General features: G+C 39.6%; 2 protein-coding genes across 2 annotated transcripts; both read right to left on the bottom strand.

Annotated features, from left to right (window-relative positions):
- Nucleotides 1-7,791: 7,791 nt before the first annotated feature.
- Nucleotides 7,792-9,097, bottom strand: LOC138900771 (extensin-1-like). Its single transcript, XM_070188323.1, has one exon. It carries the CDS (start codon nucleotides 9,047-9,049, stop codon nucleotides 8,072-8,074), a length of 978 nt encoding a protein of 325 aa, XP_070044424.1. The 5' UTR covers nucleotides 9,050-9,097; the 3' UTR covers nucleotides 7,792-8,071.
- Nucleotides 9,098-9,742: 645 nt separating this feature from the next.
- LOC104084858 (pentatricopeptide repeat-containing protein At1g05600-like) lies at nucleotides 9,743-12,176 on the bottom strand. Its single transcript, XM_070188445.1, has 2 exons — nucleotides 12,086-12,176; nucleotides 9,743-11,327 (listed from the first exon to the last, which is right to left on the bottom strand). Exon 2 carries the CDS (start codon nucleotides 11,301-11,303, stop codon nucleotides 9,807-9,809), a length of 1,497 nt encoding a protein of 498 aa, XP_070044546.1. The 5' UTR covers nucleotides 11,304-11,327; nucleotides 12,086-12,176; the 3' UTR covers nucleotides 9,743-9,806.
- Between the last annotated feature and the right edge of the window lie 940 nt (nucleotides 12,177-13,116).

The raw sequence follows: 13,116 nt of genomic DNA on the forward strand, positions 1-13,116 counted from the left end.
TCCTTTGAGGCTACTATGCTATGAATCTATTTTTGAAGTATCAAATGTTTTAGGAGTTACTTGTGTTCACCAAGATTGACTTCAGATATATCGTGTTCGTTGTCATGAAACTACACATGTCGGTGTAGGCGTAGATGGCTACTTTGTGGTATAGATTACGGCAGAGTGCTCTCCCTCGAGAGGGTACTATTTTGTGCTATTATTAGCATGACTGAGTTGATTCGTACGGTACTATGATGAGAAGACCTGAGCAAGTAGGGTATATAATCTTGCCGCTAGGTTCATAACCTAGTTGACGTTCTTATGTCGGTGATGGTATAATACTCCGAGTGAAAGGCAAGGATGATTTTCTTATGTTTAGGCCTAAGGAGCCGAAAGTGATTTCAATGACTTAAAGCAAACAAAATGATTTTGTATGATTTTATCCAAAATCTTGGATTGATGTAAATATTTTAAAAGTTTATATTGTGGGTTATATTTCACTTGGTTGTTATTTAAAATGACAAGGGTCGTGAATTGATAAAATTTCCTATCGTTTTATATCAAATATTGGTGCATTATTTTTATAAAGTTTGTCCCAAGAACTTAAGTTAGAGAGAGTCTATGACACTTATTGAGTACCGTTGTAGTGTACTCAGCCCTTAGGGCCCCCCCTCTAGGGTCGCACTTACTTTACATGTTTCAGGATGAGGTATGATACGTAACATGCGGTCAGGGCTAGGATGACTCTCTTCCTGAGTTATATGGTGAGGCACCACTCCTATTTCGTGGTAGCTATCATGTTATTTTCTTAACTTACGCTAGTCGGGTATTAACCCAAGTGTTTAATTCTATTCTATGGTATAGAGGCTCCATATATAGTTGTGAAAGGTTGTAGTAATGGGGTTGTACATGACATACATGAAAGTATATTTATTTTACTTAGTCTCATTGTTATTATCATGAAAGATGTCATGTGTGATTTTGAATTGGAAAATATTTTATCACTTAACTTGAAAATATATATGATTTTCAAGGAGCTTCCGCAGTTAAATTGGTTTTCATGCATATGATTTGGGTGCATCACATGATTTGGTTCGCTCGGGTCGGGTAGTGAGTCTTGAAAATTCTTTTTCAACAGGGATGTTGTGTTCAAAGAACACATCTTTCCTTTTAAATTCCTCAGATCTCATTTCCTTCCTTCCAATGCATCCTCTCCTGCTCCTTTTCATCCTAAGCCCCTTCTTAATCCTATACCTGAACCTTCCTTTGATTCAACTTCTTTAATTGAGTCTACACCTATCTCCCCTGAGTAATCATCACCTGTTATCTCCTCTGAACATATGCCAACCTCTCTTACCCCTTCTCTTACCTCTGTTACTCCTGTAACTACCACTCCTGATCAACCTAGAAGATCAGGAAGGGTAACCAGACCTTCTATTTGGTTAACTGATTATGTACATCTCCTCTTAACTACCACTTCTTCTTCCTCTTCCTATCACATTCAACAATTTGTTTCCTACTCCCATCTACCTTCACACTTTCAGTCATTCCTTGCTTCTTTTTCTTCAGACACTGAACCCTCTTCTTTCTCCCAAACTAGTAAAGATGCTAAGTGGATTAAAGCCATGCAATTGAAAATTAAGGCATTAGAGCAAAACCACACATGGGAAGTAGTGGATCTACCTGCTGGTAAGGTTCCCATTGGTTGCAAATGGGTGTATAATATTAAGTATAATGCAGATGGTTCAGTAGAGAGATTCAAAGCTAGACTAGTTGTTAAAGGCTACACACAACAAGAAGGTCTGGATTTCCATGACACCTTCTCCTTTGTGGCCAAGCTCACTACTATAAGGACTGTAGTTACTACTGCAACACTTAAGGGCTGGCATGTTTTCCAAATGGATATTCATAATTCCTTCCTTAATAGTGACCATGAGAAAGAGGTGTACATGTCCCCGACCCAAGGCTTTAGTAGCAAGGGGGAGCATAGAGTATGTAGGCTACTAAAATTCCTATATGGTTTAAAACAAGCATCTAGGCAAATGAATTTAAAACTAACTCAAGCTCTCTTAGATTCTGATTTTGCACAAAGCAAACATGATTATTCATTGTTTACCAAAGCTGACAAAAACAAGTTTATGCTTGTGGTGGTATATGTAGATGACTTACTTGTAATAGGGAATGATCTAGATGAGATTCAGAATGTAAAGGTTGTATTACACCAGAAGTTCAAGTTAAAAGACCTAGGGGAGTTGCGGTACTTCCTAGGGATAGAATTTGCAAGGTCTAAAGAGGGAATACTGATGTCACAAAAGAAATATGCATTGGAAATGATCTCAGATGTGGGACTAGCAGGCTCAAAGCCTAAAGATACACCTATGGAGCAGAATATAAAGCTTACAAGTACAGAATTTGATAAAAGTATCAATGTTGGAACCTCTGATGAAGCACTGGAAGACGGGGGGAGTTTCCAAAAGTTAATTGGAAAACTTTTGTACCTCACAATAAGCAGACCAGACATTTCTTATGCAGTTCAATACCTAAGTCAGTTCATGCATGCACCCAAGAGATCTCATTATGAGGCAACTCTACATGTAGTTAGATACATAAAAAGACAGCCAGGTCTAGGAATTCTCATGTCAAGCAAAGGGACACAACAGTGAAGCTTATTGTGACTCTGATTGGGCATCTTGTCCCATGTCAAAGAAATTTGTGACTGACTACTGTATCATGCTAGGAGATTCATTGATCTCTTGGAAAGCTAAGAAACAGAGTACTTTCTCTAGAAGTTCTGCAGAAGCAGAATATAGAAGCATGGCATACACAGTGGCAGAGCTGGTTTGGCTCAATGGCTTGCTGAAAGAGTTAAGAATGGATGTGCAGTTGCCAATGAAGCTGTTTTGTGAAAACAAAGCTGGATTACAAATTGCAGCAAATCCTATGTATCATGAGAGAACAAAATACATATAAATAGATTACCACTTCATAAGAGAGAAGATACAAGAAGGGTTGATTGAGACTTCTCACATATCAAGCCAAAAACAACTGTAATGACCCAACCGATCATTTTAACTTTTAGAAACCGATTCCCTAAAATAAAACTCCCCGAACATGCTTTTATTAATTTATGACTTGAGGGGATGGTTGGTTCGGGATTTGGAAGCGTTTGGGTTGAAATCGGAACACTTGGTTCCTTAAGTTAGCCTTAAAAGGCCAAGTTTGACTTCGGTCAACATTTTGAGAAAACGACCCCGGAATCGGGATTTGACGGTTCCAATAGGTTCGTATGATAATTTTGGACTTGGGCGTATGTCTGAATCGGGTTTTGGATAACTCGGGAGCGTTTTGACGCTTAATAGTAAAAATCAACTATTTGAAGGTTTAAAATTCTTTAAATTTGGTTTGGAGTAGGATTTTGAGTAATTAAAATCCGTTTGGAATTTCGAGTTTGGGAATAGTTTCGTATAGTGATTTAAGACTTGCACGCTAATTTTCGTGTCATTCCGAGTAGTTTAAATATATTTCGGCGCATTGGAAGTAAATTGAAGAACTTGAAATTCTTAAGTTTGAATCAATTTGGTTTAGGGTATGATTCTTAGATTTGATGTTGTTTTACGCATTCTGAGAGTTCGAGCGAGTCCGTTTTATGATTTCGAACCTGTTGGTATGTTCGGGCGGGGTCCGGGGGGCCCCGAGTGTTAACCGGACGAGGCTCAGATCAATTTTGGAAAAATATTAAAGAAGAGTTGAAGCCTTCTGCTTCTGGTGCGTTCGCACCTGCGCTTGGACAGCCACAGGTGCGATTCTCGCAGATGCGAGGTTTATGCGCAGAAGCAAAAAGGGAAGGGAGGCCTGCCATCGCAGGTGCGGAATCTCGGGCGCACCGGCGAACGCGCAAGTGTGAGAAAAAGAGCACAGATGCGAAAACTGGGCGGTCAAGCTAAGCTCGCACCTGCGAGGCTTTTCCGCAGGTGCGGTAAACTGTCTGCAGGTGCGAAAATCACTGTTGGGCAGAATGTGTTAAAGAAATCGGGGCTCAGTCATTTTGAGCCCATTTTCTTCCATTCTTGGGCGATTTTGGAGCTTTTTGAGAGGAGATTTCAACTAGCAATTGAAAGGTAAGTTAATTCCACACTCCTTGAGTTAAATACATAGATTATAGGTAGACTATAACTAGTAATTGAAAGGTAACATTTTCATCCGAAAATTTTCAGAATCCGGGCACGTGAGCCCGAGGTGAATTTTAGGAATTTTACCATTTTGGATAGGGTAATTTATTTAATAGATAATTTCGAATTATTGAACATATATTAATTATTTTATATAACTTTTGGATAGTTTCGGATTTTTCGGCATTGAATCGAGAATTTTACGCGACGCGATAATCGGAAAGTGGACTTTGAGACGAGGTAAGTCTCTTGTCTAATCTTGTGAGAGGAAAATTATCCCATAGGGATTAAATTGAATAAATGTTGCTAATTGCGGGGGATACGTTCGCATGAGGTGACGAGAGTCCGTGCATAGCTACTATAAATGCTAAAGTCCGGGTAGTTTAGGACTCAAAGTATGAATTACTTGTATAAATTATAATTCTTGTTTAATTAGTATTAATTGATATATATGACTATATTGTGAATTGTTAGATAAAGTTATTGAAGGATGGAAATCTCATATGCTTGATTTTCTGTTTAAATAAATTAATTGTTAAAAGAAATTGTTCTCCTCCCGAACTTATCTTATGATAAATATACTCTCCTTCCTGAGGTACATAAAAAATGTCCTCCTTTCTTGTGGAGCGGGCCGAATGCCTCGACAGGATAGATGCATCTATGGATCGCGCCGCACGTCCCTCGACAGTGTACACGACACTCTGGATCGGGCCGTACGTCCTCGACAGAAATCATGCTTAATAATAATAATTACACGATACTTTAATAGTTTATTTCAGCTTACGAAGCTAATTGATAAATTGAAAAATCCTTGGAATTTAATGAATTATTATTCTTGCTTGTTAAAGAATTAATTGTTATTCCTGTAAATGATATTTAATTGATAAATTGGAAATTATTTGAATTGAAGGAATTTAATTAATATATTGAGAATTGTTGCATTTGAAAGAATTTGATTATTTCCGCTGATTAAATAAATTATTTTAAATTCTGTAAATCATACTGATTTAAATATCCTAATTGTATTTCAATTATTATTGTTGACCCATAGTGAGTATCAAAGTCGGCCATCTCGTCTCTACCACTTCGAGATTAGGCTTGATACTTACTGGGTACACGTTGTTTACGTATTCATACTACACTTTTTGTGTAGGACCTGAGGCAAGTACTAGTGGGGACCTATCGTCTTACACTCACGCTATCCAGGGGCATAGTGGTGAGCTGCCTTTCTGAGCCGTTCTGCAGCTACTAGTGTCTCTCCTTGTATTATTTTTTTATTATTCTGTCTATTTTATTTTAGACAGTATTTGAGGTTTTGTATAATCTACTAGATGCTCATACACTTGTGACACCAGGTCTTGGCACACACATTGGTAGAATTTGTGTTTTATTATTATTTTTGGTTTTAAATTTTGTCAATATATGCTTAATTTATTAACTTGGCTTGCCTAACTGTAGTGTTGGGTGCCATCACGACCTATAGGTAAAATTTGGTCATGACAACATGGTATCAGAGTACTAGGTTCAAATAGGTCTCACAAGTTATGAGCAGACCTAATAGAGTCTTGCGGATCGGTACGGAGACGTCTGTACTTATTTCGAGAGGCTCTTGGGTGTTAGGAAACTACCTTTCTTCATATTCCATCGTGCAATTAATGTAGTACTAAACATCATTCTTTTATTCTCTCTCAGATGGAGAGAACGCGCTCGAATGAGGTTCCAGGCCAGGGAAGAGCTACTCCCCCAGTTTCTAGAGGCCGAGGGAGGGCTCCATCCCGTGGTAGAGGGCGAGGACGTCCCAGGACTATTCCAGTTATGCCGCCAGTGGGTCCAGCAGAGAACCACATTGTTGAGGAACAAGATGAGGTGCCTGTGGCAGAGCCAACTCCGGTGAATTTCACATCTGCACCGGGATTTCAGGATGTCATGGGTCGTATGCTGCGGTTCATGGACAATATGACTTAGACTGGTTTATTTCTGGCAGACCCAATCACATCTCAGGCGGGCGGCGGAGCACAGACCCCTACCGCGCAGGCTGATGGATAGGCAGCTATTGTATATCAGACCCACGGTGCACTACCCGTGGGTGAAGTCCAGCCAGTGGCAGTAGCTACACCTGAGCCTAGGCCAGCTGTAGCCGCCGATCCTCAGAAATTATTGGACCGATGGACTAGATTACATCCCCCTATCTTCGGGGGTGAGCGACATGAGGATCCACAGGACTTCATTGATCATTGCAGGGACAGACTGCACAACATGAGGATATTGGAATCTCATGGGGTTGACTTCACTACTTTTCAACTAGAGGGCAGAGCCCGTAGATAGTGGCAGTCTTATGTTCTTGGCAGACCAGTAGATTCTCCTCCCATGACTTGGGACAGGTTCACCCGTATCTTCCTGGATAGGTATATTCTACCCTCCCAGAGGGAAGAGTTGCGGTTTCAGTTTGAGCAGCTCCAGCAGGGTCAGATGTCAGTGACTGATTATGAGGCGAGGTTTTATGAATTATCTCGCCATGCACTTATGATACTCCCTACTGAGGCGGAGATAGTGCGGAGGTTTGTAGCCGGTTTACATATTGGTATTCAGGCCACTATGGCTCGAGAGGTTGAGATGGGTACTTCTTATGAGTGTGGATATAGCCCGGAGGATTGAGGGTGTGCGTCAGCGGAGCCGAGAGCAGATTATGAGAGATAAGCGGTTCAGGTACTCTGGAGAGTTCAGAGGTGCTCCGTCTGGGGGCAGAGGTCAATTCGTGAGGGGGAAGATTAAACACGCTCATTGAGTAAGTATTGAAATTAATTTGATTAGGCCGATACTTAACTTCTTCAGTTCATGAAATTTGACTTATGCACCTGTACATTATCTTTTAACTTACCTGATAGTGCAAAAATTATTTTACACCGTCCATGTATAGAAGTTTTAACTCTAAATAAAGGAAGGATACTGCATATTTATGCACTCAAAACAAGCTATAACAATTGTTTTCAGGGAAGAAGCACTGGACTCTACGTTATAAATCTCAACTACTATCAAAAATGTCCCAACCCTGACCTTCAGTCGGGGTACGACGTCATTCTGATATATTGATGATTACCCTTCCCCTGCAAGACGAAATCGGAGGACTCAACATTAGAAAGCTCAAGACTGATGCATGGGTTCATGCTGCAAAAAGTGTTCATGAAATTCTTAAATGCATTGCTCGTGTAATCAGTTGCAAAGTTAGGAATTTATATAAGGCGATTCAAAAATGTTATACCTGAAATTTAGACATGTAATCTAAAGAAATTTTTGAACTCCCCCTTGCCACTTAATTAGTTAGAACTTTTCATTATGTCAAGGGAATTCAACAACTAATATGTAACTAAAAAAATAGTTTTTGCCTTATTTACACAACATATTTTTTAATGAATGAATTTCAATTGAACCCACCTCGTTCAAGCTAGTTTCGCTCTCGCACATAATATGTAATGTATGTTTTTATATTACTAGAGTAGGTTTATGAAAAATAAATACGAAACTCTGCAGTGGTCGCTCCTCAACAAGAGTTCGGATCGAACAGAAGAGCAGGAGATATACTTATAGACCGAGAAAAGAATAGCCCGATTAGAACAAACTATAGTAGTAATAAAGAAGAAGATACTATCAACCAATTAAAATAAAATTCTCAAGAGATTACACCGAAAGGAGCTTAATTGATACAATGAGCCAAACTACTGTTTGAGATCTCGAGGATCTTGAATATCAAATAATGCAAATTATAAATTAAAATGAGCACACAGCAACAGAAGCCGACCCTTTGGGGAAGCACGCATAAGATTTTGGGAGAGAAAATAGAAATCCTCCAAATAGGAGGATGAAAAGGATCTAAAAATCAAAGAAATGGTGAAAATTGATTGAAGTGAATGGTTTGATTAATATTAGTAGTAGGTTGCTGGGGGAGGTGAAACATAGATGGCATGCTCGTATTTTGCAGGTGGTGGAGGTGAGGCATAGACGGGAGTTTGCTTATAGTAGTTCGTTGGTAGTGGAGGTGAGAAGTATGATGGCGATTTTTCATAAGTCTTTGGAAGAGATGGTAAGTTATAAGTTATAGGTGATTGATCGTAGTATTTTGGTGGAGGTGGAGGAGATTTGTAGGAAGGTGTAGATTCTTTGTAGTACGGTGGAGGTGGAGACTTATAATTGATTGGTGATTGCTCATAGTATTTTGGTGGTGGTGGTGGAGAGTTGTATGACGATGGTTGCTCATAGTATTTTGGTGGAGGTGGAGGAGATTTGTAAGAAGATTGTGATTGCTCGTAGTATTTTGGTGGGGGTGGAGGTGACTTAGGTGATTGCTCATAGTATGTTGGAGGAGGTGACTTGTAATACGAAGGTGATTTCTCATAATAAGTTGGTGGTGGTGGAGATTTGTAGTAAACTGGGGACTTGTAATATTTTGGTGGCGGCGGTGACTTATAATATTTAGAGGGAGCAGGCAATTTGTAGTACTTTGCTGGTGATGGCGACTTGTAGTAGTTCTTTGAAGGAGCTGGCGACTTGTAGTATTTTGCGGGAGCTGGCGCTTTGTAGTACTTTGCAGGTGATGGCGACTTGTAGTAGTTCTTCGAAGGAGCTGGCGACTTATAGTATTTTGCGAGAGCCGGCGACTTGTAGTATTTTGCGGGAGCTGGTGACTTGTAGTAGTGCTTTGCAATAGCAGGTGACTTATAGTAAGGAGTAGGTACTAGGTACTTTGGTGGAGATGGTGATTTGTAATACTTCTTAGAGTTATAAGAAGGTGAGGGAGAAGCATACCCATAAGAGTAATCAGCAACAACAGTGCTGGCTATAAAGCAAATTGCCAAAGCAGTTACAAGTAAAGGCCATTGCCCCAGCTTCCCTATGCTTGTCATTTTGCTTATGCAGCCAACAATACTTGGAGAAAGAATGAAAAGAACTTAAACTTGACTTGCATATTGAGTAGGGAGCTCTGGTTTTTATATAGCAACATAATATTATCGCTTTAGGTTTGTGTTATTGGCACCCACTAAGATTATAGCTAAGTCAAAATATGGGCTCGAACTTTTCTATAATGTCTTCATGGTTAGCCACTAAGATGATATAGCATAGTCCAAATAAATAATAGGCCAGTACTTAGTGGTTAGCTTTTTTCTGGTGACAGAAAAAATAATTTACAGAAAAATATTAAAAGCGGAGAAAAAAAATAAGGATGCCACGACTTGCATCTCATTAGCGAATAATTAAGTTGACTTGTACGAATAATTACGGTATATTGAATATGAAGTTCGGGATATTCCATGGATTATCTATCCCGCCTCTGATAGATAATACCACCATTTTGGTATTAACTCTATAGTATCTGTATTGTCACACCCCAATTGAGGCGATTTTCACATACATGGATTGGGTAAGTGTTCTTGACTCGATTTGATTATTATTCATCATTCTACTTTTGTTTTTGGCATTTGATTGGTAGATCTAAGAGAGAGAAATTAGGAGTTTTGGCAAATGTATCAAGACAAGTAACTAAAATTCAGAGCTCAGGAAAAGGGAAAAGAGATAATAAAAAGGAATGCTAGGAAGGATTAAGCAGAAAATGTGTATTACGGGCGAAAAAATTATATCTAGCAATACAGCTGCAGTTAAAAACTATAATAAGGTCTGTAGCTGCTTTTCGATGCCAGAATTTTCACAACAGATTGCATCTAGTAATGACTGCCACACTTGGATATTTGGAGTCGAGGCTAGAGAGATCATGTCCTCCAAACACATTATTGCAGTGTGTAAATCACCTACTTGGCAAAGACCTTGGATAAGAGAATTCAAAGTCTCAACTCTAAGCCAAAAGGAATTGCTTGACATTTGCTCCAATATCTTACTTGCTTCAACATATTTACCATCTTTACATAACCCATCTACCAAAGTTTCATAAGTCTCATAGTTTGGCGCGCATCCTACTTGCCTAGACATCCTTTCCAAATACTTAACAGCTGAAGTAGATTTTCTTTCATGGCATAGGCCTTTTATAACACCATTATACAACTGAATATTTGGAACACAGTTTTTCCGCATCATCTCAGAATCAATGACCGCAACTGCTTCATCAACCTGGCCATCACTACACAATGCAGCTACCTTAGCTTCATAAATCCCCACCGATGGTTTGAAGCCTCTGTGATGCATTTCCGTCAGAACCTTGTTACCTTCATCAATCTTTCCTTCAGCGTAGAAGTCAACAGCCATTGCACTGTAGCTATCTGAACTGGGAACTATGCCTCTTATCAGAGCTTCATTAATCAATACTTTCATATCTTCTGTATCAGCACCATTTTGGCATCGAAAATGATCAATCTGCTTGTAGCATCTTTTCGGAGCTTTAAGTCCTTTCCGCAGTACCTTGCCGAGAATATTAATGGCTTCCTCCCCTTCTTCATTGTCACATAATGCTTCCAATAGAGTCCGATATACAACAACATCTTCACCACTACCCTTCTGAGATATCCTCCAGAACATTGAGTACAACAGATGAGTAGCCTCATTGAGCCGCTTTTCTTCACACAGACCCCTCATCAAGATCCTATAACTCTCTTTGTTTGGATAGCAGTTCTGGTAACTCATCTCTTGGAAAATATGCAATGCAAGATCTGACCGTTTCATTCTACAAAGAACATTCATCAACAAATTTAAGAAATAGGCCCGAGACTTCACTTCCCATCTATAAGAGTTCTCAAGGAATAACTGACAAACTGATTCTAGCTTAGATTCTTCTACCAATATCTCCAAAAGCGTATTCAAAGATCTTGTCCAATCTATACAATTGAACTCCGGAAGAGACTTAAAAAGAGACATGGCTTCATTTGTTAATCCAGCTTGTGCATAACTTCTAATGGCACTCACAAATATTGAGTCATGACACTCACATGAGTCATCTTTCATCTGATTAATTACTCTCTTCATTTCAGCTGTTCTACCTGATCTGCCTAAAATATTAATCATAGTGCCATAGACAGGACCATTATGATGGTAAGTTGGATACTTGAATTTTGCTTCGTCAAAGACTTGAAGCGCTTTTAGTGGATTCTTCTGGCTCTGTATTATCTGTGAGAGCTGCTTCGGCGTTAAAACCCTTGGCCATCTTATGCCCATTAGCAGCAGCAAACTTGATGGATTCTGAAACAATAAAGAAGAGAAATTATTATAAAAGGATGATGATTTCATAAGAAAGTCGAGACAGGGCGTAACACTTACAAACCTCAAGTTGACTTCCAAATTCAGCTCGGTATCACAATTGAAACACAATAACATACAAGATAATATCAATTTAAGTCCATGGCAGTACGCGACATATACTTATCCTCCTTATTATTTTCCAACTAAAATAGACTTAGGCAGTTCTAATTGGCATATAACATCTTCTTTTAATAGTCCAATTGAGAGTGATATTGAGAAAGCACGGCAGCAGGACTCAGGCAAACAAATAATACATCCAACAATCGTGCCAAACTATCAACTAACATTCAGGTGTGCTAACTTGCACTGCCAACAACGACACTACGACATGGGTACGCACGCACACCCATCACTAAGTTCATGCTCTACCCTAGTCAAGTAGGCCGTGGTTACTCAGAACTTCACCAGCGGGCTCACTTTGTCCACTACGACAATTCATCAAACATGTTGTGTGTAGTTTAGTGAGTGCGTTTCGCTCAAGCGAAAGTACCCCGACAACCCCCCCCCCCCCCTTAAATCCACGTGGGAATTCAAGTTCATAGGAAAAGAGCACACCCAACACCACAATTCAGTCATCGCATCACCCTGAATTCACCAGCAGACATAAAACTCACACCCCTACAGAACTAGGGAACTAGGGGGAGAATTGCGGAGAGGATGAGAGAAGACAGACTAGGAGAAGAGAAGAAGATTGTTACCTGGTCGCGGATGGCCCAAGTCGAGCGAGGTGGCCGGAGAAGGTGTGTGCAGTGGTGAAGGTAATGCGAGGAGTTTCGGGGGGGGGGGGGGGGGGGGAGGAAAGGGGCAAAAATTGTTAAGTGTACTCAAGTCTATCTAACTATGGTTAAGTTTATTATAATAGTTAACAAAGTTGGTTAGTTAGTTAATATACAAATGTGTATAAATAAAATACTGTAGCAACAAATTAGTTTGTACAGTCATTTTTTACGGTTCAACAGAATCAGTTACTTTCTCTCTATGCTTACTGTTCTATCGAGTTCTCTCATTTTCCTCTCCAGCTTAACCGCCATAGCCATGGAAGTTAATATGGTATCAAAGCTTGCATCTTCGATCTAAGCTCAAACTTTCGCTCAATTTCTTCTCGTCTCACCTTAATTCAGTCACACAGTGTTGAATTGTCTCAGAGTGATAGAGAATTGAAAGTTAAGGTTTAAAAATTGCTGGAATTGCGTGGAATTACAACTCGAAACGGCTAAAATGCCGATTACAGATTATGCGATTGTCTCTCCTACTTCTAGTGCAACCAACTTCTCGTCAATCGACCACAATCATCCTCTTTACCTACAACTTATAGATACTCTAAGTAGTTCTCTGATTTCTCTTCAATTAGCTGGTTAAGACAACTATGCTATATGGAGTAGGCCTATAGGTAAGAGCAAGTTAGGTTTTGTGTACGGAAGGTACCCTAAGTCTAAGTTTGAGCATGAATTGCATGACCAATGGAAAAAGGTTAATGCAGTAGTTCTGTCATGGATAATGAATATTGTGCGACCAGGCTTGTTGAGTAGTGTTGAATATGCTTCTAATGCTCACAAAGTGTGGGAAGACTTGAAGAAAAGGTTTGATAAAGTGAATGAATCTAGAGTACTTCACCTTCATATGGAAATACACACCCTAACTCAGGGTACCATGAATGTTGCTGATTATTTCTCAAAACTCAGAGATATATGGGATGAGTTTGACGCACTCATGCCCTGTCCTGGATGTC

The sequence above is a fragment of the Nicotiana tomentosiformis genome, chromosome 11, assembly GCF_000390325.3.
Source record: "Nicotiana tomentosiformis chromosome 11, ASM39032v3, whole genome shotgun sequence".
NCBI classification, from domain to species: domain Eukaryota; kingdom Viridiplantae; phylum Streptophyta; class Magnoliopsida; order Solanales; family Solanaceae; genus Nicotiana; species Nicotiana tomentosiformis.

Coding starts and splice junctions, on each gene's coding strand:
- LOC138900771 (XM_070188323.1), bottom strand. CDS start 9,049: ATGACAAGCATAGGGAAGCTGGGGCAATGGCCTTTACTTGTAACTGCT.
- LOC104084858 (XM_070188445.1), bottom strand. CDS start 11,303: ATGGGCATAAGATGGCCAAGGGTTTTAACGCCGAAGCAGCTCTCACAG.